At 39.0% G+C, this 19,892-nt stretch overlaps 2 protein-coding genes across 7 annotated transcripts in view; both read left to right on the forward strand.

The window, feature by feature from the left end:
- Nucleotides 1-2,735: 2,735 nt before the first annotated feature.
- LOC116724275 (sialidase-4-like) lies at nt 2,736-4,192 on the forward strand. The gene is made up of 2 exons (XM_032569850.1): nt 2,736-3,025; nt 3,157-4,192. The coding sequence occupies exons 1-2, from the start codon at nt 2,819-2,821 to the stop codon at nt 4,066-4,068; spliced, it is 1,119 nt and encodes a 372-aa protein (XP_032425741.1). The 5' UTR covers nt 2,736-2,818; the 3' UTR covers nt 4,069-4,192.
- Nucleotides 4,193-11,850: 7,658 nt separating this feature from the next.
- Nucleotides 11,851-19,892, forward strand: part of rasgrf2a (Ras protein-specific guanine nucleotide-releasing factor 2a) — a 35,686-nt gene continuing 27,644 nt past the window's right edge. For 3 of the 6 annotated variants that reach the window (XM_032569836.1, XM_032569839.1, XM_032569840.1), the window contains exon 1: nt 11,853-12,719. In XM_032569836.1, the coding sequence (XP_032425727.1) occupies nt 12,441-12,719 (279 nt within the window). In that variant the 5' untranslated portion in view covers nt 11,853-12,440. Of the gene's footprint in view, nt 12,720-19,892 lie in introns of all 6 variants that reach the window. The other 3 variants (XM_032569837.1, XM_032569838.1, XM_032569841.1) reach the window with 3 other exon arrangements.

Below are 19,892 nucleotides of genomic sequence, written 5' to 3' on the forward strand. Positions count from 1 at the left end.
TTCATACTTCACAATGAATGTGAAGTATTTTTAATTGAATCTGTGGAATTAAAAAATGATCTAGTTCAATATAATCTGAAAGTGTTTTCATCATTCTCGGTCAGAATATTGTGAATGAGTGTGTTCAAGGTCAGTTTTCATTTCTTTATGGTCAAACTGCAGGATGCAAACACTGGTTTTGAGTCAGCTTGTTCACTGTACTGTAATCTTATGTGTTGTTGTATTTGTACATGTCTGCTGACTGTGAATTTATCAGTTACTTCTAAACATCTCTCATTTTTGACGTTGAAAAAAGTATATATCTACAACCGCAGAGTCACTTGAGTATTTCTGTAGACGACAGAATGTGTGCTGGAAGTCTAAAGTGTAGATAGTGAAAAGGAATGGTGAGAGTACAGTGCCATGTGGTGCTCAAGTGTTGCTGACCACCAGGTCAGACACACTGTGGTTGGTTTGTGAGGTAGTCATAGATCCAGGCGATTGTTGAGGCCTCCACTTGTGTCTTCCGGAGTTTCTGACAAAGATAATCAGGCTGAATTGTGTTAAATGCTCTGGAGAAATCAAAGAACATGATCCTCACAGTGCGGCATGCTTTGTCCAGACAGTGGGTTTGTTGAACAAGGTGCATGATGGCGTCTTCAACTCCATCTCCATGGCGATAAGCAATCTTCAGGGCGTTTTGACATGAGCTCGTCTGCTAATACATATTAGCCAGCAGGAGTCTCTCCAGAACCTTCATGATGTGGGATGTCAGGACAACAAGTCTGTAGTCATTGATGACTGATGGGTGAGTTTTCTTTGGTACCGGAACCAGGCAGGAGGACTTCTACAACAATAGAACCTTGTCTTTGGTTACATCAAGGTCGAGGAAATGTTGCAGAATCCCACAGAGTTGCTCTATTCATGTTATTGTTAAGTGCCTTGAGTTATAATCTATAAATCATTCAGAGTTACAGTACATGGCCACCTGTAGAGTCCGGTCCAAACCACAATAACATTCTTGACTTAAGGAAGCAAAAGGGGGAAAAAAGTAGAAGTAAGCCAAGTTCTTGTCAATACATCTTCCATGGTCCGCAACCTTTTCATCAAGCATGACTGATGGGTGAGTCCTTTTTATTACATTTTCAAATCAATTCTGATTTTTTTAAAATGGTTTTCAAAAAAAAAGATTAATAATAGAGAATTTATGGCAACGCTTGAAAGTTGATGTTTGAAGGTACTCTCCACCAGTAGAGTCCCAGAAAGTTACAGGTAAGACAAGTTTCTATATGATATGTATAAACAGGTGCATGATGACATCAACTCCATCTCCATGGCGATAAGCAAACTGCAGGGGGTTTTGACATGAGTTTTTCTGCTTATTCATGTGGTCCAGCAGGAGTTTCTGAAGAACCTTCATGATGTGGGTTGTCAGGACAACAAGTCTGTATTCATCGATGACTGATGGGTGAGTTTTCTATCGGAACCAGGCAGGAGGACTTCTATAAATCTTCCTCTGTACAGAACTTTGTGCTGTCAGGAAGGGTAAAATGAAAGTTATAACCTTTACTGACTGATGCAGTATTTGTCAGTAAATAGTTGCTGTACAGTAAGAAGCTGTTTAGGAGTGTAGAAAAGATCTGGCAGCCCGATTAGAGTGAAAAATCAAATTCTTGACTCAAGGAAGCAGGAAGAGAAAACACATTTTTGAAGAAGCTCCAGGAAGTTAGATTAAAGCCAAGTTCTTGTCAGGACATCTCACCAGGTCCACATTCTGTCCATCAAGTGTTCAACTATCTGTTTGCTCAATCTCAACAACCTGCTTGCGCATCTCAAGCAGGTTTTAGCAGTTTGCCTTCTTCTTGCATCAGGTGTTCAGCTTGTATAATCTGAAATGTCCTCATTCTACAGTCTCAACTAAAATGAAGAGTTCTTTCTTTCCATGCTATCAAAATCAAAACTATATCAGACTGGACAGATATTGGTCTACTCTACTTTCCTCCATTGTTGGATTCTACAGATCTGTTTATTAAATCTGAATATTTCTGAAAACTCTGTTTATCTCAGGGACTTTATCACTAAGTGCAATTAATCTATAAAATCTACAAATAATATGTATTTAGTGCAGTTATTTAGTGATTGTTAGTCTAGAGTGGCATTAGTTTCATTCATTATTTTTGCTTTATTAGTTATTTAAGGCAAACAGTTTTTGGCTTCTTCATTCTCACATATAAAACTGATGGTCATGTTTTGCTAACAATGCTGGGCTATTCATTTTTTCAGCTTCTCTCCTTCCTTTGATTATTTGTTGGTATAAATGAGAAAATTAGAGTCAAACATTTTCTTTCCATTGCAGTAAACTAAATTCACAGCAAACTTTGCTCTAACACTGACGTTAAACTTCCACACAGCGGTTAATAAAGCATGCTAGTTTTAGCGGTGGGATCATGATTGGGATGAACCTGACCCAGTTAGTGAAGAATTGCTGAGAATGAAAGCTAAAACACTGAGCTTTCCATTCGAGCTTTACAGTATTGATATACGAATGATAGAAGAAAAAAAAAAGCTAAACCTGCAGGACCAGTTAGCCATATTGTCAGGTTGTTGGCTCAAATTTCAACTTCCTCAATATTTGTGCCTTTTGCTATTATTTGTTTTGGCAGGATCTGAACTTATCTGATTTCTTCTTTTCCTTCTTGCCTTAGCTCCTTCCTCCAATCTTTCAAATATAAATATTGCCCAAAAACGAGCAGCAAGCAAACTGTTGCTTCTTCAACGCAGATTGTTTTGGTTTTTGATTGTTTTGGTTGTATAACCATTTTTCTCTCCGACAGCATCCATGGGCAGCAATGAAAAAACCACCGTCTTTCAGTCACGGGTGGGAGAAATATTCAGGATTCCAGCTCTTTACTACAACAACAATGAGAAAAAGCTCTTTGCCTTTGCAGAGAAGCGGACAACCGCAGATGATGCTTCCTCAGTGGCTCTGGTCATGAGTGAAGGAACAGTGGACATTGACAAAGCCACTAAGAAGAAGACGGTGAAGGTAATTATGTGAAACAACTACTCAATTTCAACACAATATTAGCTAAGACATATTAGATAAATATATAACATTGTGTATGTATTGTTTCAATTTAGATCTTATGAATTATATCTAATGTGCTTTTTTTTCAGTGGTCTCTGCCTGAAGAAGTAGTGAAGAAGTGCTCCTGTGGATATCGTCCCATGAACCCGTGTGCAGTGTATGAAAAACACACACAGACACTGTTCCTTTTCTTCATCTATGTCATAGGAACAGAAGGCTTTCAGATAGACAACCACTGGAACAAGGCCCGTCTGTGGTACATCACAAAGAAGAAGAGTGACAACAAGTGGAGTGAAGTCACTGAGGTGACCGACAAGCTGCCTGAGATGAAAAACTGGTCCACGTTTGCTGTTGGACCGGGCCACGGCATTCAAACTGAGAGTGGCAGAATGATTGTTCCAGCTTATGCTTACACAGGCCCAGAAGATAAAAAAGCTACTCCTCATGCATTCTGCTTTTATAGTGATGATTACGGTAAAACATGGCGTTGCAGTAAAATGCTGTCTGTAGCATCAATAGAATGTCAGATGGCTGAGATTTATGATAGCAAGGGACACAGCTTGATCTACTGCAATGCTCGCAGTCAGGGAGAAAATCGAGTTCAAGCTGAGATTGATGACAGTGATTTCAACTCAATAATACATGCTACACCCCTTGTGGAAACAGGTGGAGGCTGTGAGGGGAGTGTGATTTCCTTCCCAGCTCAGTCTGGAAAACCAAACACCAAGTGGCTACTTTACTCTCATCCAACAAATCCAAAGGAAAGACGTGATTTGGGAGTTTATCTGAACGACTCCCCAGTGAGATCAGTTGGAGAATTGAATCTGGTATGGAGGGAAGCCTGGGTCATTAACAAGGGACCCAGTGGTTACTCTGACCTGGCCTACATTGAAGATGGCTGGTTTGCATGTCTGATGGAGTGTGGAGAGAAAACTTATACAGATGAGATAGCATGTCAGGTGTTCAGCGTTGATGAGGTCCTGAAGAACATCACAGGGTAAATGTGACTTAATAAAAAGTCTCATTCAGTATAAAAATAGTTTGTAGGGCGTGCCGTGGTGGCCTAGGGGTTAGCACTACCCATATTTGGAGGCCTTGAGTCCTCGACGCGGCCGTCGCGGGTTCGACTCCCGGACCCGACGATATTTGCCGCATGTCTTCCCCCCTCTCCTTCCCCATTTCCTGTCAGCCCACTGTCATATAAGGGACACTAGAGCCCACAAAAAGGTAAAAAATAAATAAAATAGTTTGTAGCGTATTTAGCGATGTTTGCTTACAATATATTTCCTAGTGTGGGCCTTAATTACATATATAGTCAGGGGGTTTGTCACGTTAAAAGTACCTTTTGAAAACAACCTTTAGGTTTCTTATCACTAATACTTTTGATGAATTCCATATTTCTGTGATTTTTTTTGTTTGTTTTGATCTGATGTAATGTAATCTTAAATTGGTGTTTTCATTAACTGCAAGAAGGAAATCAACAAGACTAACAGAAAAATGATTAAAAAAACTAAAAACCTTATTTGTTTCCTCTACAATGATGAATTCAATCAAGTCTGCATAGTTACTTTGTCTTTAATTGGTTCCATTGAGTTTTGTTTCCTTATATACGTGGGTTATATTTTATTCATTTTTATGTGAATTCTTTGAATTTATATGTGTTTTTAAACAAATCACAGTCAACTGTGAATTTCTGTCATTTTTGGGTCATACAATAAAGTCTAACTATCTATCTTGAAAACATCAGTGTGTGTGTGTGTGTGTGTGTGTAATCTATATAATGTTTCATTTAATTAATTAAGTTACTGAAATAAATGGATTTCTCAATTATACTCCAGTATTTCTTTTTTATTTTATCTGGTTGCTCAATGAGTCTGGTTGATTATCTCAAACAATAAGCAGATATACATGAACTGCAAAAGCTCGCATCAATCAACAAACTTCATAATCTTGATATATTCATCCGACTTATTCTGAAGACACGTGTTACCAGGTGGGACATGATGTGTCAAGATCAGCTCCATCACATACCACCTAGTGTCACCTATGACAAAGACCAGCCTGCTGGGGAAACATGTCAGGTGGTCGACGCCTTGAGAGACAGAGGCCATGTGTCTGATAAGAAAAGAACCTGAAGACACGATGAACTTTATTGGAATATTGGGAGCTCTGGAATGAGACGGACACAAATCTTCCCTAGAGAACTTTGTGCTGTCAGGAGGGTAAGAATGAAAGTTATAAACTCCTCTGACGGAATCAGGATTTGTGAGTGAAAAGCTGCTGAGCAGAAAGAACAGAAAAAACACGTTTTTTGGTTCTGTTCCAAGAAGTTAAATTAAAGACAAGTTTTGACACGACATCTTAGCAGGTCCACATTCTGTTCAGTGATTAAACATTGTTGGAATCTATATGTTGAAATCTATATGTTGGAATCTATATGTTGAAATCTATATGTTGGAATCTATATGTTGAAATCTATATGTTGGAATCTATATGTTGAAATCTATATGTTCCTTCTCAGCAGTTAAAGAGGCCATTGTGCGTCTCAAGCAGGTTTAAGAAGTTTGCCTTCTTCCTGCATCAGCTTGTATAACTTATCATGTTCTCATTCTACAGTCACAACTAAAATGAAGAATGGTTTCTGTCCAAGCAATAAAAATAAAAACTATGAGAGTCTGTACAGATATTGATCTACTCTACTTTAATCCATTGTTGGATTCTACAGATCTGTTAATTTTTTAAAATATTTTTGAAAACTCTGTTTATTTCAGGGACTTTATCAGCAGGTGAAACACATTATATAGATTAATTGCACTTTATTTATGTTAATTATGATGATTTTACACTTACAGGTGATGTAAACATGATGTTTACAATGAGAATAATAAATCAGACAGTCAAAAATAAAACATTTAATGCTTTTGAAAAGAGAGAAATGAGAAAAAGTTAATGAAAAGTAGACTTGACACCTGCTGAAAGGATTTTATCTTCAAAAGGGAATTCATCACTAGGTGATATTTTAAAATTCATCATAATGTAACATATGTATGCATTCAAGCTTGCAGATCAAGACAAAGGGTAAAATGAAACATATTCACATTTTTTTTGTTCGTTTGTAAACTCAGGTAAGCAAAATCAGACAGTTTATGTCTTGCTGACATCGACCTGAAAGGCAGGTAGAGTAAGGCACTATACTGCCCTCTTGTGTCAGTTAGATTGATCTTTTCACAGATTATCTGTCTCATAACAAACTGTCACGACATGGTGACAATTTTAACAAATATAGAGAAAACATTTTATTAAAGTTATATACTGCAGCTTGAATAAAATGCAACTATATAGTATTTTTTTGAGAAGTCTGGATTGTTTCATGTATATTTTGCACGTTGCCTATGACTGTTGTTTGTGGGGAGAGACATTTCAGTAATAGAAAACTAGTAGAAAACATTTAAGCAACTTACTTGCACATGGTATGTGGACTGTTTCATGTAAAATTCACTAGAAGTGAATATTGTGCTAGTATCAATATTGGACCAAAGAAAGCAAGGCAGTTGTGGCACTTTTGATAGGTCAGAAAGATTCAAAAAATTGTAACAGCTGCTGCGGGGGGGCGACACAATTTAATATTTTGTCAGGGGGCCCAAGATTCCTGGCGGCGCCCCTGATAGTGTCACTGAAGAAATTATCACGTTTTTTAATATCCTTGTATCTATATGGAGGCAAAATTCCTAAACTGCTGACAGAAGATCTACATAAAGATGAACTCATTGTTAACTAACTGAGTTTATCCATAATTTGGATTTCTGGATACCTGATTGGTGTTTGAGGGAAGGTTTAGTGGGACTGATTAGAGGTCTGGTGGAAAGAACAGGCAGTTGCTCCATTTGGCTCAGACACTGTTCACTTTCTCAGAACATGTTGGGCTTCTTGTTCCAGGTTCTTGCAGATCTGTCAGACAGTTTTCCCTTCAGAGTCTGAGATCTGCACGGACATAATGAGAGAAAGAAAAATACAATTACCTAAAGATGATAAATGATTCCATGTGTTCACATACATCTAAATTTGACCAATTATTTTTAAACACATTATTGGAAAATTATTGCACTTTGGACGCAGACACTGTGGAACTAAAAGATGATTTTGTTAACTGTAGCCTGAAAGTGTTTCAAAATTCTTGGTCACAATATTGTCAATGAGTGTGTTCAAGGTTTCTTCATCATCAAACTGCATGTTGCAAGAGCAAAATGATTCAAAAATAATAATAAAAAGAAAAAAATTATGTAATGACTATGACTGCATCTTTTATTGTGTGTGTGTGGCTTTTTTTACCTGCAAATATTTAGCTGAGGAGGCCTTTTTAAAACTCTTTCCAGTTAGCACCATTAAACAGCAACATACAGAACAGACACTAAAAACTTGTCTGAAACAATTTTTTAATTGTATCACACATATTGTTCATATTACATTTACTTGTCACTCAGTAATTTAAAACATGTAAAACATTTGTTGTACTTTGACCTTCTTCATTATGAGTGTGGCTGAGTTAATTAAAACGCAGGAAACGCGGCACAAAGTAGCAGAAAGAAAAGGACTATTGCCCCATCTACTGGCCATCTTGCAAAATTGTTTCTTTGTGTCAGTTCTAGGCAGCACATCAGAATGCTTCCATAGTCTTTGAACTTTCCCATTTTATTTTTACAATCTGACCTTTACCTTCAGTGTATTTTATTGGGATTTACCAAGACCAACACCAAGCAACATACAGCAGTGAAGTGGAGGGAAATGATATTCTTACATACAATCTATTAAATTCATGCCATAAAAAGTCTTGTTTAAACTCCTGCAAACAAACTGTGAAAGACGGCAATCTGGTCAGATGAGACAAAAGTACACCAGGCTTTGCAGAACTGTGAAGTTCAGGAGGAAAAATCCATGGTTTTCAAAAAATATAATAATAATCTTAAAGAGGCACTTTTCTGTAAAATCGACTTTTTTGTGCTTTACACCATGTTGTAATGTTAATCCCTCATCAGAAACATAGCTGGAGTGTTGCTTTGATTCTTTTATACATGTTTGAGAAATCCTTTAATCTTCATAGCAACCAGTCAGCTGTGCAAAACGCCTGGGTGGACGTAGCCCCGCCTTAGAGACACAGCTCCTCCTTTGAGCTGTAGTTTCCAAGCATCCATGCTTCCACCTCACAAAGCAGCCCTCCACCGCGACTTGCACACTCAGCTCCTTCAGACTAGCCACCAGCAATTAGCAAACACCTGCTGAGCTCATTACAGGAGCTGCTTCTGAGTGAAACGCTGGTAAAAATGTTGTTAAAGGGTTAATAGAGGAGCCATGTTGTGATATTGGACAGAGTGTGTCTGTGAACACCAATTTTCAGGACCTGCCAAAGATTCTCGATTTTAGGTGTGAACTTTGAGTGGGCCAATGTAACACATACGTTGTTTTGGTCTAAAAACCCTATTTTTTCGCTCTGACTGTATGTTGCAGGTTGTTGTCCTGCTGGAAGATGAAACTCAGAAACACTCTCAGGTCTTCTGCACATTGTTCCTTATGTTTACTGTGTCTAATTGGTTTCGTAGCAAACTACATGCAGGACTTGTTATTGCTTCCAAAAATGATTTTCTTCTTATCACTCCAGATGTTTGGAGCGCACATCCTGTCCACCAGTTCCTCCATCTGAGCTGTAGATCTCTGATGCTCCTTTAGCGTTACCATCAGCTTCTTGGCTGATTCTCTCTCCTTTGTGACCAGTCAGTTTTAGCAGGGCAGCCATGTTTTAGTAGTTCTGCAGCTTTGCAGTACTATTATTATATTCAGATATTGAAAGATTTAGAACCCAAACCCACTTTAAACTTACAATTTCCTTCTTGACCTATGTGCTGAGTGTCATGTTGAGATTAATTTGTCGAACCCACATGCGCAGAACACACTCTGGAGATGGGTAAAGGTTATGGTGATTTATTAAATACAGTGCTAACAGGTATGTTCAAGGTGGTCCGGAACTGGTGCTCGTCTGCGTGGTTCTGGATCTTTGCCGTTGAGCTCTTCTGAGCACGGAGAGGTGAACCGCTAGGATCCGGAGCTGCAGGCTGGAACGAGGGCGTGAGTTTCTCTAGAGGGCGGACAGGTGAGTGGAGGGAAATCTCAGACAGGTGCCGGAAGGGATCCGCTTGACCAGGGATCTGCCGCCGACAGAACTGAGGGCTGGTCTCAGGGACGTGGCCACCAACGGGTAGACTCCGCGGGGTCTCGAGGATCTTAGGTAATCCGACCAGGTTCGTAGAAGTTTGGAGAAACTCAGGGCTTCACGGAACGACAACCTAGGAAAGGCAGCACAAAAGGAGGTTACTCGGAGAACAGGTGGTCGGAGGTGAGCTACAATGATATTACCATCACAGGCTAACACTCTGGCACTGGAGTGTCGGCGGCTCCGTCCTGATAAACCCCTCCAAACAATGGTAAGTGGCAGCAGGTGTGCAGCTCCAGGTTCACGCCCACCAGATGGTCCCAGGATGCCCCCTAGTGGAGAAACTAGAGACCCCCCAACCAGCCTTCCCCAGATCCTAACATTGAGTTTGTTGGTCTTTGTGACGTTGTTATGACGATCTGTTATAAACATCCCTGAAATGCAGGAGTATCTCCATTACTATGTTGTTGCCCATACTGGTGATTATATCAACCGGTTCAATATGACTCCTGGTGTTATTAACTCTAATATACTCTCCTTGTTTTATTCTAACAACAAAATTCAAACAACACAATTGATCAAGCTGGTTCTAAAACACCAATGTAGCGATTTCTGCTATATCAGTATCAAAATCAACCGTTTAAAAAAAAAAAGTTTTCTACTGGAAGATCTGAAGGATTTCAATTGCGTGTGCTTTACTGTCACTTTTGTAATTTGATTTTAGCATGTAATTTTATTTTATGGCGAAAGTAACACATATAAAAGTACATCTTCTGCATGATTACATCGGTACTCAAGAGGAATGCAAGGTATTAGCTTAGCTCAGAAACACACTTGCATAAAAGAGACATGAATGATGCCATTCTGTGTCTTTACACAAACACACAGACAATTTTTCTATTTTTGCAGGGACTTTGCATTGACGTCCATTCATTTTTCATTCATTTCTATTGCCCAATCCTCACCCTTACTCTAAACCTAGCCACCAGTACATCCCTAACTCTAAACCTTACATCAACTCAGTTCTTAATACTTTAGTCCTAAACATAACCCCTGACCTCCAAACAACACCTTTTCTGATGGGATACTAACTTTGGGACCCATAAGGAGCAGTCGGTCCCCACAACGTAGTTTTTGTCTGGAAAATGGTCCTTACAATGTATCAAAAACAAGGCCACACACACACACACACACATGCACACACACAAAGGCTCTCACTGACGCACTACAACATCTGCTTGTGCTTTCAGGCTGAATGGGAGTTTCAAAACGAACGCCCATCTTCTGATGCATATCACCTCTTTGCAAAAATAGAAACTTCTGCTTTTACCCTATTCACTTGTGTGTGTGTTTGTGTGTGTGGGTGTGTGTGTAAGCATGTGTGAGCGTTTCAAAAACAACACAATAAAAGCATCACCTCATTTTAAATCAGCCTAAATATAAAAAAAGATGGCTTCATGAATAGCTGCCCTGCTAGGAGTGATCAGTAAGCTTTCAATTCAATTGTCACACAGTTTCTCTTAAACTCTTCTCCTTTGTTTGTAGAAATTTGTTTGTAGAAAAATGATGAGGCTCCTTTCATAGAACTATGCAAACAAGAACAAGCCTCCACTTCAGTCCAATCAGGAAAGTCCAAGTTCTGCTGCAGACAAAGGAGGAACGTCTTTATTACAGTATTTTATTTTGAGTTTTATACCCTGTAGCAAGTGGAAAATAAAGTAAAAAGCTGGCATCTGATACATAGAGGTTTACTGTGGCTGAAAAAAAAAAGAAAAAATAGGGTCAGCAACTTAAATAATTGTTGTGTTTGCAGTCCACCAATCAGGATGTCTTCCTCATGGAGAGATGTGTAATCCTGATATATACAGAAATAAATATAAATTGCAGGAAATACACAGTATCTTGATTTGTTTTTTTTTTTTAACATGCTTCAATTATGGTGAAAGTGTAAACTGGCTGCCAGATGGTTTTTGACCTTTCTGATGTTAAATCTAATCCTCTTAATTTATGAAAGTATATTTGTATATCTGCTCACAGGATTTGCATTCTGCGTGGAAACATTCCCAACAACTGGAAAAACTCGTTTTTGGAAAACAGTTCTGCCAACTGACTCGCAAACAAGGATTTTTGTAAATTGTTCATAAACATCCCCGTCGTGTCTATTTTTACTGGCAAACGAACAAAGTTGTGTCGATGTAAATAATGTTTGCATTTTTAAAATGTGTTTTATTATTACTGCCAAAGGGACAAAGGTAGTGAGTGTTGCTTTTTATACGTACAAATTTTGTAGCCGCAGCTAATTTGCTAGCTAGGCCTGAAGGCTTAAAACATATATAAACCTATACAGAGGTGACAATTTCTGGGAAATATCTGAGAGTGTTAGTTTGTAATATTTTACTAAACTAAGTCGTCTACAACGACTATAGAATATTATAATAATACTAATAAAACATAAATGAAATATAAATCCAGGTTCCTTTAACCTTCCCTGACAGATACATCAGCAGCATCCGAGCGGGACGCAGCATCACTGAAACACCTGAGCCTCCCCACTTCAAACGTCTCTGCTTCGCTTTCACCGCTCACGCGCTCCAGTGCTCCTGCGCTCTCGGATTGACAGTGGGGCTCGCGCGCCGCGCCGCACTCACTACAAAGTGATGCGAAACGGTCAGCGGCGCGCGGAGCGGGGCGGTACCGACCTGTCTCTTTAAGTGCGTGTCAAAGCCGATTACCGCTGATCTCCGTTGTGATTCTGTTTTCACCGTCTGTTCCTCTGACTCTGTTTTCATATTGCTGCCGGTGAGTGTCACTCTTTGTCCTTTTTTTTGTGGATTCTTTTCCATAAATATATATTTATTACATTACTTTCGCGCGCTAACAGGCGCAACTCCTCTCTAAAGTTTCGTGGGATGCAAACGCAGAGTGAGTGCTGCTGTAGTTACTGTCTGAGCCGACTCCGAGAGCCCGCATTAAAGCTGCCGAGCGGCGGACGTTCCAACTTTTTATATCATGGTAAGCCCGGATTACCTTCTCCAACAGACTGAGACATTAACCGCCTTCCCTCTGGCATCAGTCCGCTAAAAATAACCGCAGCAGCAGCAGCAGCATATCTGAAGATGCGCCGCGATGTGATGGCCTCTCCCTGAAGTTTAAATAAAGAGCCCTTATAAAATGCAGAAGAGCGTGCGGTACAACGAGGGCCACGCGCTCTATCTCTCGGTGGTGGCGCGAAAAGAGGGCTCGAAGCGGGGCTACCTGAGCAAGAAGACCACGGAGAACAGCCGCTGGACCGAGAAGTACTTCGCCCTGTACCAGAACGTGCTCTTCTACTTTGAGAACGACCAGAGCGCGAGGCCCTCCGGCATTTACCTGCTGGAAGGATGCACGTGCGAGCGGGCACCTGCGCCCAAGGTGTCCGCCATCAGCAAGGAGCCCACGGAGAAACAGCAGGTGCGTGACAAGCATGCGGGGAATAATTAGGAGCCTTCAGCCTCCAGTTAACTGTGATTAGGGTTTTACACCACAATCAAAGCAGCGCCAAAAATAATCAGTTCGCATCATAAGGTGAAAGATAAATGAATATTTTATATGAAAGGTTCCATAAATAACGCAATATTTAATGATTAAATACAACTGTTTTTGCCTTCTTTGCCTTAATTGGAAGTATTCAAACCCCATAAGATGGAGTCTTAATATTAAACACATGCAATAATGATAGATAAACCTCTTATTTACTATGACAAATCAAAAATGGCTGAATTCCTGACTCAGTTATGAGACAGTTTCTGTCACTGAAAAATAGACATAAAAGGTGTTAAATATTTCCACCAGCACTTTGAACTGTTTAGTTCCAGTGTGCATCCTGCATCAGATACACAGTTGACTAGATGAGTTTGACCAAAATCTTCTTAGAACTCGGTGGTGTTTTTAAACTTAAGTTGATAAAACCTTTTTTTTTTAGTTTTTAAACAATTTTCTAGTAATATCTACATAGAATTTTCACAACAAATGACACTAATAGTGCAAGACTTTTTTCAGCCATTTTTTCCAGTTTCTTCTTCTTATAGACATTTTATGTTTTTCTTTGCTCCAAAACCTAAACCTAATTTGACATAGCACACATTTCTGAAACTTGACAGAAATCATATTGGCTCTCAACAATTTTCATTTACCAGGAGCAGTGGAGGGGGATAAAAAAAAGACTCTTTGCATTTTAGAGGTTATTAACCTCTGGATGTATGAAGATATTTTCACCTGATTTCATTGTCAACTTAATCTTTAACAAGAGCTGCCGATAATTAAATCAAACAAATGAAAGATTGAAAAACATCTGTTTTGATATTACACGCTTCTCCTGAATCCCCAATGAGGCTAGAGGCACGCAGCATCCTGGTCAGGCCTCACACACGACAAGCAACCATGCACACACGCCTAAGGGCGACTTAGAGCAGCTAACGTCCTAATGTGGTTATTTTTGAATTTACCGTAGAAATAAACCTCACGTACGCAGGGAAATATGCAAACTCCATGCAGAGAGGCTTCCTGCTGCAAGGCAACGGTGCCAACAACTGCACCACCCTACAACGTTCTTTATTACATTATTATTAAAAACTAAGTACATTTTAAGCTGATGGAGATTTACAGGGGTTGTAAATTGGGTCATAAATACAAAAGATTGAATGTTAGTGTGGGCTGCAGCTGATATTTTGAAAACAAGTCAAAGCATTTTACATTTTAGGTTATAATGTGCTGCAAACCAATACAGTGGGGAAAATAAGTAGTTGAGACACAGGGATTAAAATCCTCCTGCACACACTGGGAAATGTCTGACTTCTGGAATTATTAACAAAGGTTTCTGTACCAAATATTAAGTTCTATTGTCGTATTTTATCAAGCACTTACAGCGGTGTGAAAGACTGTCCCCTTCCTGATTTCTGTTTTTGTTTGCACAGAAATTCAACCTTACCATTAGTGGTATGATTGAACATCATATCTATGATGTTCAACATCATTAGTGTGATGTTGAACATCATACCAATCTAAATATCAGTCAAAAAACAACACAAGTAAACACAAAATTCAGTTTTTAAATTAAGGCATTAGGGGAGAAAAAACAATCCAAACTGTGAGAGAAAGGCTTTTTTTTTTTTTTTTTACAAAAAAGTTTTTCACACCACTGTACTTCATGCAATAAAACACAAATTATTTATTTTAAAAATATATCATACAAGGCCATTTTCTAGATTTTTTTTAGATTCTCTCTCCCAGTTGAGATTTAATTTCAATTAAAATTACAGACCTCTCCAATCTTAGCAAGCTCAAAAATAAAAATAGAAAATCGGCAACATATCAAATACTTATTTAACCCATTGTACGACCTAAAACTGGGGAAAACAGGGAAAGCATTGCTTACATTTACTGCAACACATCATGTCCTACGAATGATTTAAGTTATATCTCTCCAAGTTTATATTATTTGTTAATCACTGCAGATATGAAGCGACATTACGACAAATGTACCGTGTAAATAAAAATATTTTAGACGTTCTGTAAAAGCAGATGGTTAGGAACTGCTAAGGAGCTGAATCAGTAGCTTGATTATTTTTCTGGTGTATAAAGTGTGATTACAAAAGAAAGCTTGTGGGAGTTGACATTGATTTTCTGCACAGCAGCTGTTTATTATCTTAGATGCACGACTGGGACATTTCTGACGGCCGTGCAGAAGAATGATGCGGCATTAGGATTATTGTAGAAGAGGACAGTGATAGTTTTTGTTCACGAATTTGTTTGACAAAGCACATAATTTCAACACTGTATATCAGTCTAAAAGGTAAACTTGCTAACTGACTAAGCTCTACAGCAGCATGCAGGTGGTGGCAGAGATGGCTGATTAGATCCGTAATTTCCCTTTTGCAAATTCACAGGTTTTTATTTTTTTTAACTTTACTTTAGTGCTTCTGCCAAGTCTACAATGAGGACAAACTTGGCTTCTGTTGTAGGTAGTTTATATTTTTAGTTTCAGCAGCCCATATAGAGTTGACGCCACTTTTCAAACCATGTTCTGTTAGAACGCAGACTTTAAACCTTTGCTTTAGGATTCTGCAGCGGTCGGCGTTACAGTGATGTTGTCCTGACGTGAAGCACATCCAGACCAATGGTGACAAGCTTACTGACGGAGCTTTGTTTGATCTCCGCCTAATGAGGCACCTTGTCAGCAGGCTCAGTTTAAGACGAATGTTTTTGATGAAGCAATATTAAAGTCAGACAAAAGATCTAAGAACATCAAAGCCTCTGTGCTCAGTTGATTACTCAGCTCTTTTGATGTCCACTCTGCTCTCCAAATCTCTGCTTGTATCTTTATTTATACTGTGTCCTGCAGCTATGGAGTTTTACTTTGATTTTCAAGGTTGCTATCACTATATTGAAGTTGACATGTAGACATATGGACGATCTTGGGCATAGTCAAAGTCTGGACCTAAATCGGATGGATATGCTTTGCTGGAAACCCAAACATGTTGTCCAAGACTGAAACCTCTCCATTGTGGTTGAGGAGAAACAGTTCTGCAAAGAAGAGTAAGCCAAAATTTCTCCACTGTGTTGAAAAAAAATAATCAAATTTCACAATTGCGGTGTTTCAATTTAATAAGAAATTCCACATGATTGAGCTTGTTTACGCAATAAGTCCTTAAGAAACACGCTGCACCATCATTCTGTCGTGTTCTTCGTCTTTTACTCCCATGGCAACATCCAGTGTGTTGATCATATGACGCGAAAAAAGTTTTGCGCAAAACACTTATTATTTCAATATGGCCGAAAAACCATCTCATCTTAGGGCAAAAACGTTTTATCGAAATTTTTTTATATTTTTATAAATTGGTGTGTTTCCGTTAAGCAAATTTCCAGTGTTGCAGTAATTAACAAATTAGCTTATGCTGCCTTGTGATGGACTTTACAGATTGTACCTTGTCTCACTCCGTGGTTGCTGGGGATCCCCACCCATGATCCTGCAACGATAAGCGGCTACATATGATGGATGCATCACTTAAAAACTACATTGTCTGTGTACTCAATTTGTCTTCGTCCTACATTAAAATTGGTTTGATCTGTTGTGCCTAGAGCCATGAAGAACTGAACTACAGGGAACAAAGAGACTGATATAAGACTGAACGATCAATCCCACAATGCACCACATTAACCCACTTTCAGTTTTAGTAGAAAGAGGAGAAGCGTCACTGCATGAATGTGTGACATAAAGTAAGTTGTCGGTTTTTAGTTCAAAGATGTGTAGCACCTTGCTGTTCCAAAAACTGGACTTAAACCCTTCATCTAAACCTTATCAGGAATGTATTTATAATCAATAACTGAGCCTGAACTATTTGACTATTATTCTCCTGATAATCAGGTGAAGCTCCGACTCTGTAATTTTGATCTAAATGACAAATTTTCTTATTAATTCCCTTCGACAGTTATTCATAGCCAAACCGGACCTGTTGAAAATACAGCAGATCTGTAATGTCATCCCCAAACAATTACATACAAAACTGAAGAAATGTATATGGGAGCAAACACCTTACAGCACTGTAAACAAACTGGGTAACGAATAAACTGGGAACGCATTTCTCAGGGTGTTTTTTATTGTTCTTAAAATAAATTTGTAATCCCTTTAGTGGGATCAGTCTTGGCAGCCCTGGATCCTGTTGCAGCACGTTTCAAGTCGAAGCATCAGGACACGATCTCTTATTCCACCTCACCTTTGTACTTGCAACGAGTACAATGATGGTTAAGTCAAGTCAAGTTCAGTCATATAGCTAATTTTTTTTTTTTATAACCCCTCCAGAGGGTCTTTTTGTGGGCTCTAGAGTCCCTTTTCATGAAGTAGGCTGACAGGAAAGGGGGAGGGAGAGGGGGGAAGACATGCGGTAAACGTCGCCGGGTCCGGGAGTCGAACCTGCGACGGCCGCGTCGAGGACTTGAGGCCTCCAAATGTGGGTCGCGCTAACCGCTACGCCACCACGGCACGCCCCATATAGCTAATTTAAGCAAATCAAACAATTCAATGTGCTTTGTGTGCTAAAAACATAACCTAAAAAACAAACAGAAAATATTACAATGTAGTGGCAAAATAAAAAGAAGTTGCAATCCAGATTAGAACATTAATTTATTTTCCACTTCTTATTAATTAACAGGCAACTCTTGAATTTTGATTTAGAGGAACTCAGTGTTTCAGCTGCTTTGCAGTTTTGTGGATGTCTGTTATAGATTTGTGGAGCATAGAAGTTGAATGCTGCTGCTCCATGTTTGGTTCTGGTTCTGGTTCTGCAGATCAGACCAGAACCAGAAAGTCCAGAAGGTTGATACAACAACAGCAGATCTTTAATGTGTTGTGATTTATAAACAGTATTTTAAAGTCTCTTCTCTCAGTGGAAGGACTTTAGAATTGGGTGATGGTCTCTAGCTTCCTGGTTTTAGTGAGAACGCCAGCAGCAGCGTTCTGGAGCAGCTGCAGCTGGAGGATTGATTTTTTTTAGTCAGACCTGTAAAGACACCATTGCTGTAATCAATGAAAGATAAACGTATGGATGAGTTTCTCTAGATCTGGCTGAGACATCAGTCCTTTAATCCTGGAAATGTTCTTCAGGTGATAGAAGGCCGACTTTGTAACTGTCTTTATGTGACTCTGAAGGTTCAGGTCAGTGTCCATCACTGTACCCAGAATTTGGACCTTTCCGCCAGTCTCCAGCTGTAGTAACTGAAGCTGTGCTGACTCTAGATCGTTCCTCTTTAGGTCCAGAAATAAAACTTTCATTTTGTTTCTATTCAGCTGAAGAAAGTTGTGGCAACCCATTTATTGATTTTAAGTGACTGCAGAGGCCTGAGTGTTATCATCATAACGACTATTTGGGCAAATGTGAGTCAGTCAGTTTGTATCCATTTTTATTCAAATGAGTATATTTAATTCTGTTTATATTGAATACACTGAAATATTGTTTATTTGGACATCCCTAATATCCACTTTTTGTACAATATAAATATGGTACATTTTAATGCATAGAGACTATTGAGAACGTTTTGACACACTTAGCTGATTGCAGACCGAGTTCTCGAATTCAGATGCTGATGAAGTGAAGTTGTGTGACAACATGACCAGCAGGTTTTCTTACCTGAAGAAGAAAGACGTCTCAGTGATTTGTTAAAAGTTGAAGGAGTCACCAGGAAAGCCGACTGGTGGATGAAGGTTGTGTATTAACTCACATCAAAAGGCCTCATGTTACTGGAGTACAACACTGTGGTAGCAGATATGAGCCATTTACAGCTTCACAGGGGTTTGTTGCTACGCTAAATTAAATCTTCATTTTATTATTTATTTCACTCTAACTGAATTCTGTGTTGAACAAATTCTGGTTGTTTCAGAACAAAATAAACTTAACCTTCCTCTGCCACCGTATTCTCTCTCTGCTAAGTCTAGCTGTGTAATTAAAGAGACAATTCCTGATTTTCAAAATAAAAGCCTTTCCTAGAAAAATAGTCTCTTAGAATCACTTATTTTTTTTACATTGGATTTATAACACTGAATTTTTATCTTGTGCAATTAGGTACATGATTTAAGGTTTTTTTTACTTGAATTTAGTCAGCAAAATATTTGCCTAAAAAACTGAATTGCAGAAATTAGCCTTCAAAATTTCACTTGGAAAATATTCAAATGTAAATGCGGTGACCTTCTGGTGACCGGAGCCAAATGCAATCAGCACTAGGTCAAGTCAAACTTCGCTCCTCATGCACAGGATACAAATTCATTGTTATACATTCAATATCTAAAAAAAAGGTGATTCTATTAAGACTATTTTTACCATCTTTTCTTATTATTGACACATTCAAAATTATCTTTCAGTCAGATTTAAAAAATGTAAAATGTACAGCAAAGACAATGATTAACAGATGTTAAAAATTACACTTTATTAGTTTTCTCTTTTTCACCTATTATAGACTTGAGATTTGACTTTAGCTTGAGTTGAAAGACTTGAGACTTTTGCGCTGCTTCTCAAAAAACTTGATTTGAACTTGTGAAAATGATTGAATGCAGTAAGTTTGATGTGGAAGCCCAACACCAATATTGAGCTGAATCGTGGTGTTGGCGTATTATTATGCGATAAATCACACATGAGCTGCTTTGAAGGTGCAGACCGTTTGTGTTTTTGTGACCTGGCATGTGGAGCTGCTCTGTTCTGTTCTGGGATGCGGCTCTGCTTCACTGAGAATAGCATCCTTGCTGGCCCTTTTGCCTGCAGACACTTTCTGAATACCAAGCCAGCACAACCACATCTCACAGAGAAACTCCCACCACCGTGGCTACCTGTCCTAGTTGGAGCTTCCCTTTGACTGTGCAGTGTGTGGATCAGCCTGTGTTTCTCTGCAGTTCATGTTGAATCAAATGAAACCCCTGACTGTCCTCCTCTGTCTTCATCTGTGCTGTACATCAGCGCTGACGTTTTAGCTACGGTGCGGAAAAGTTTGAGTGCAAATTTGAAATCCTGCAGACATTGCACTTGGCCTTTTTGTTTGTTTATGCATCAGTGCGTGGCTCACCCCGGGAGTCTTAACGTCGTCCTGAGTGCTCAACATGTC

This window comes from Xiphophorus hellerii, chromosome 8 (genome assembly GCF_003331165.1).
Source record: "Xiphophorus hellerii strain 12219 chromosome 8, Xiphophorus_hellerii-4.1, whole genome shotgun sequence".
Classification (NCBI taxonomy): domain Eukaryota; kingdom Metazoa; phylum Chordata; class Actinopteri; order Cyprinodontiformes; family Poeciliidae; genus Xiphophorus; species Xiphophorus hellerii.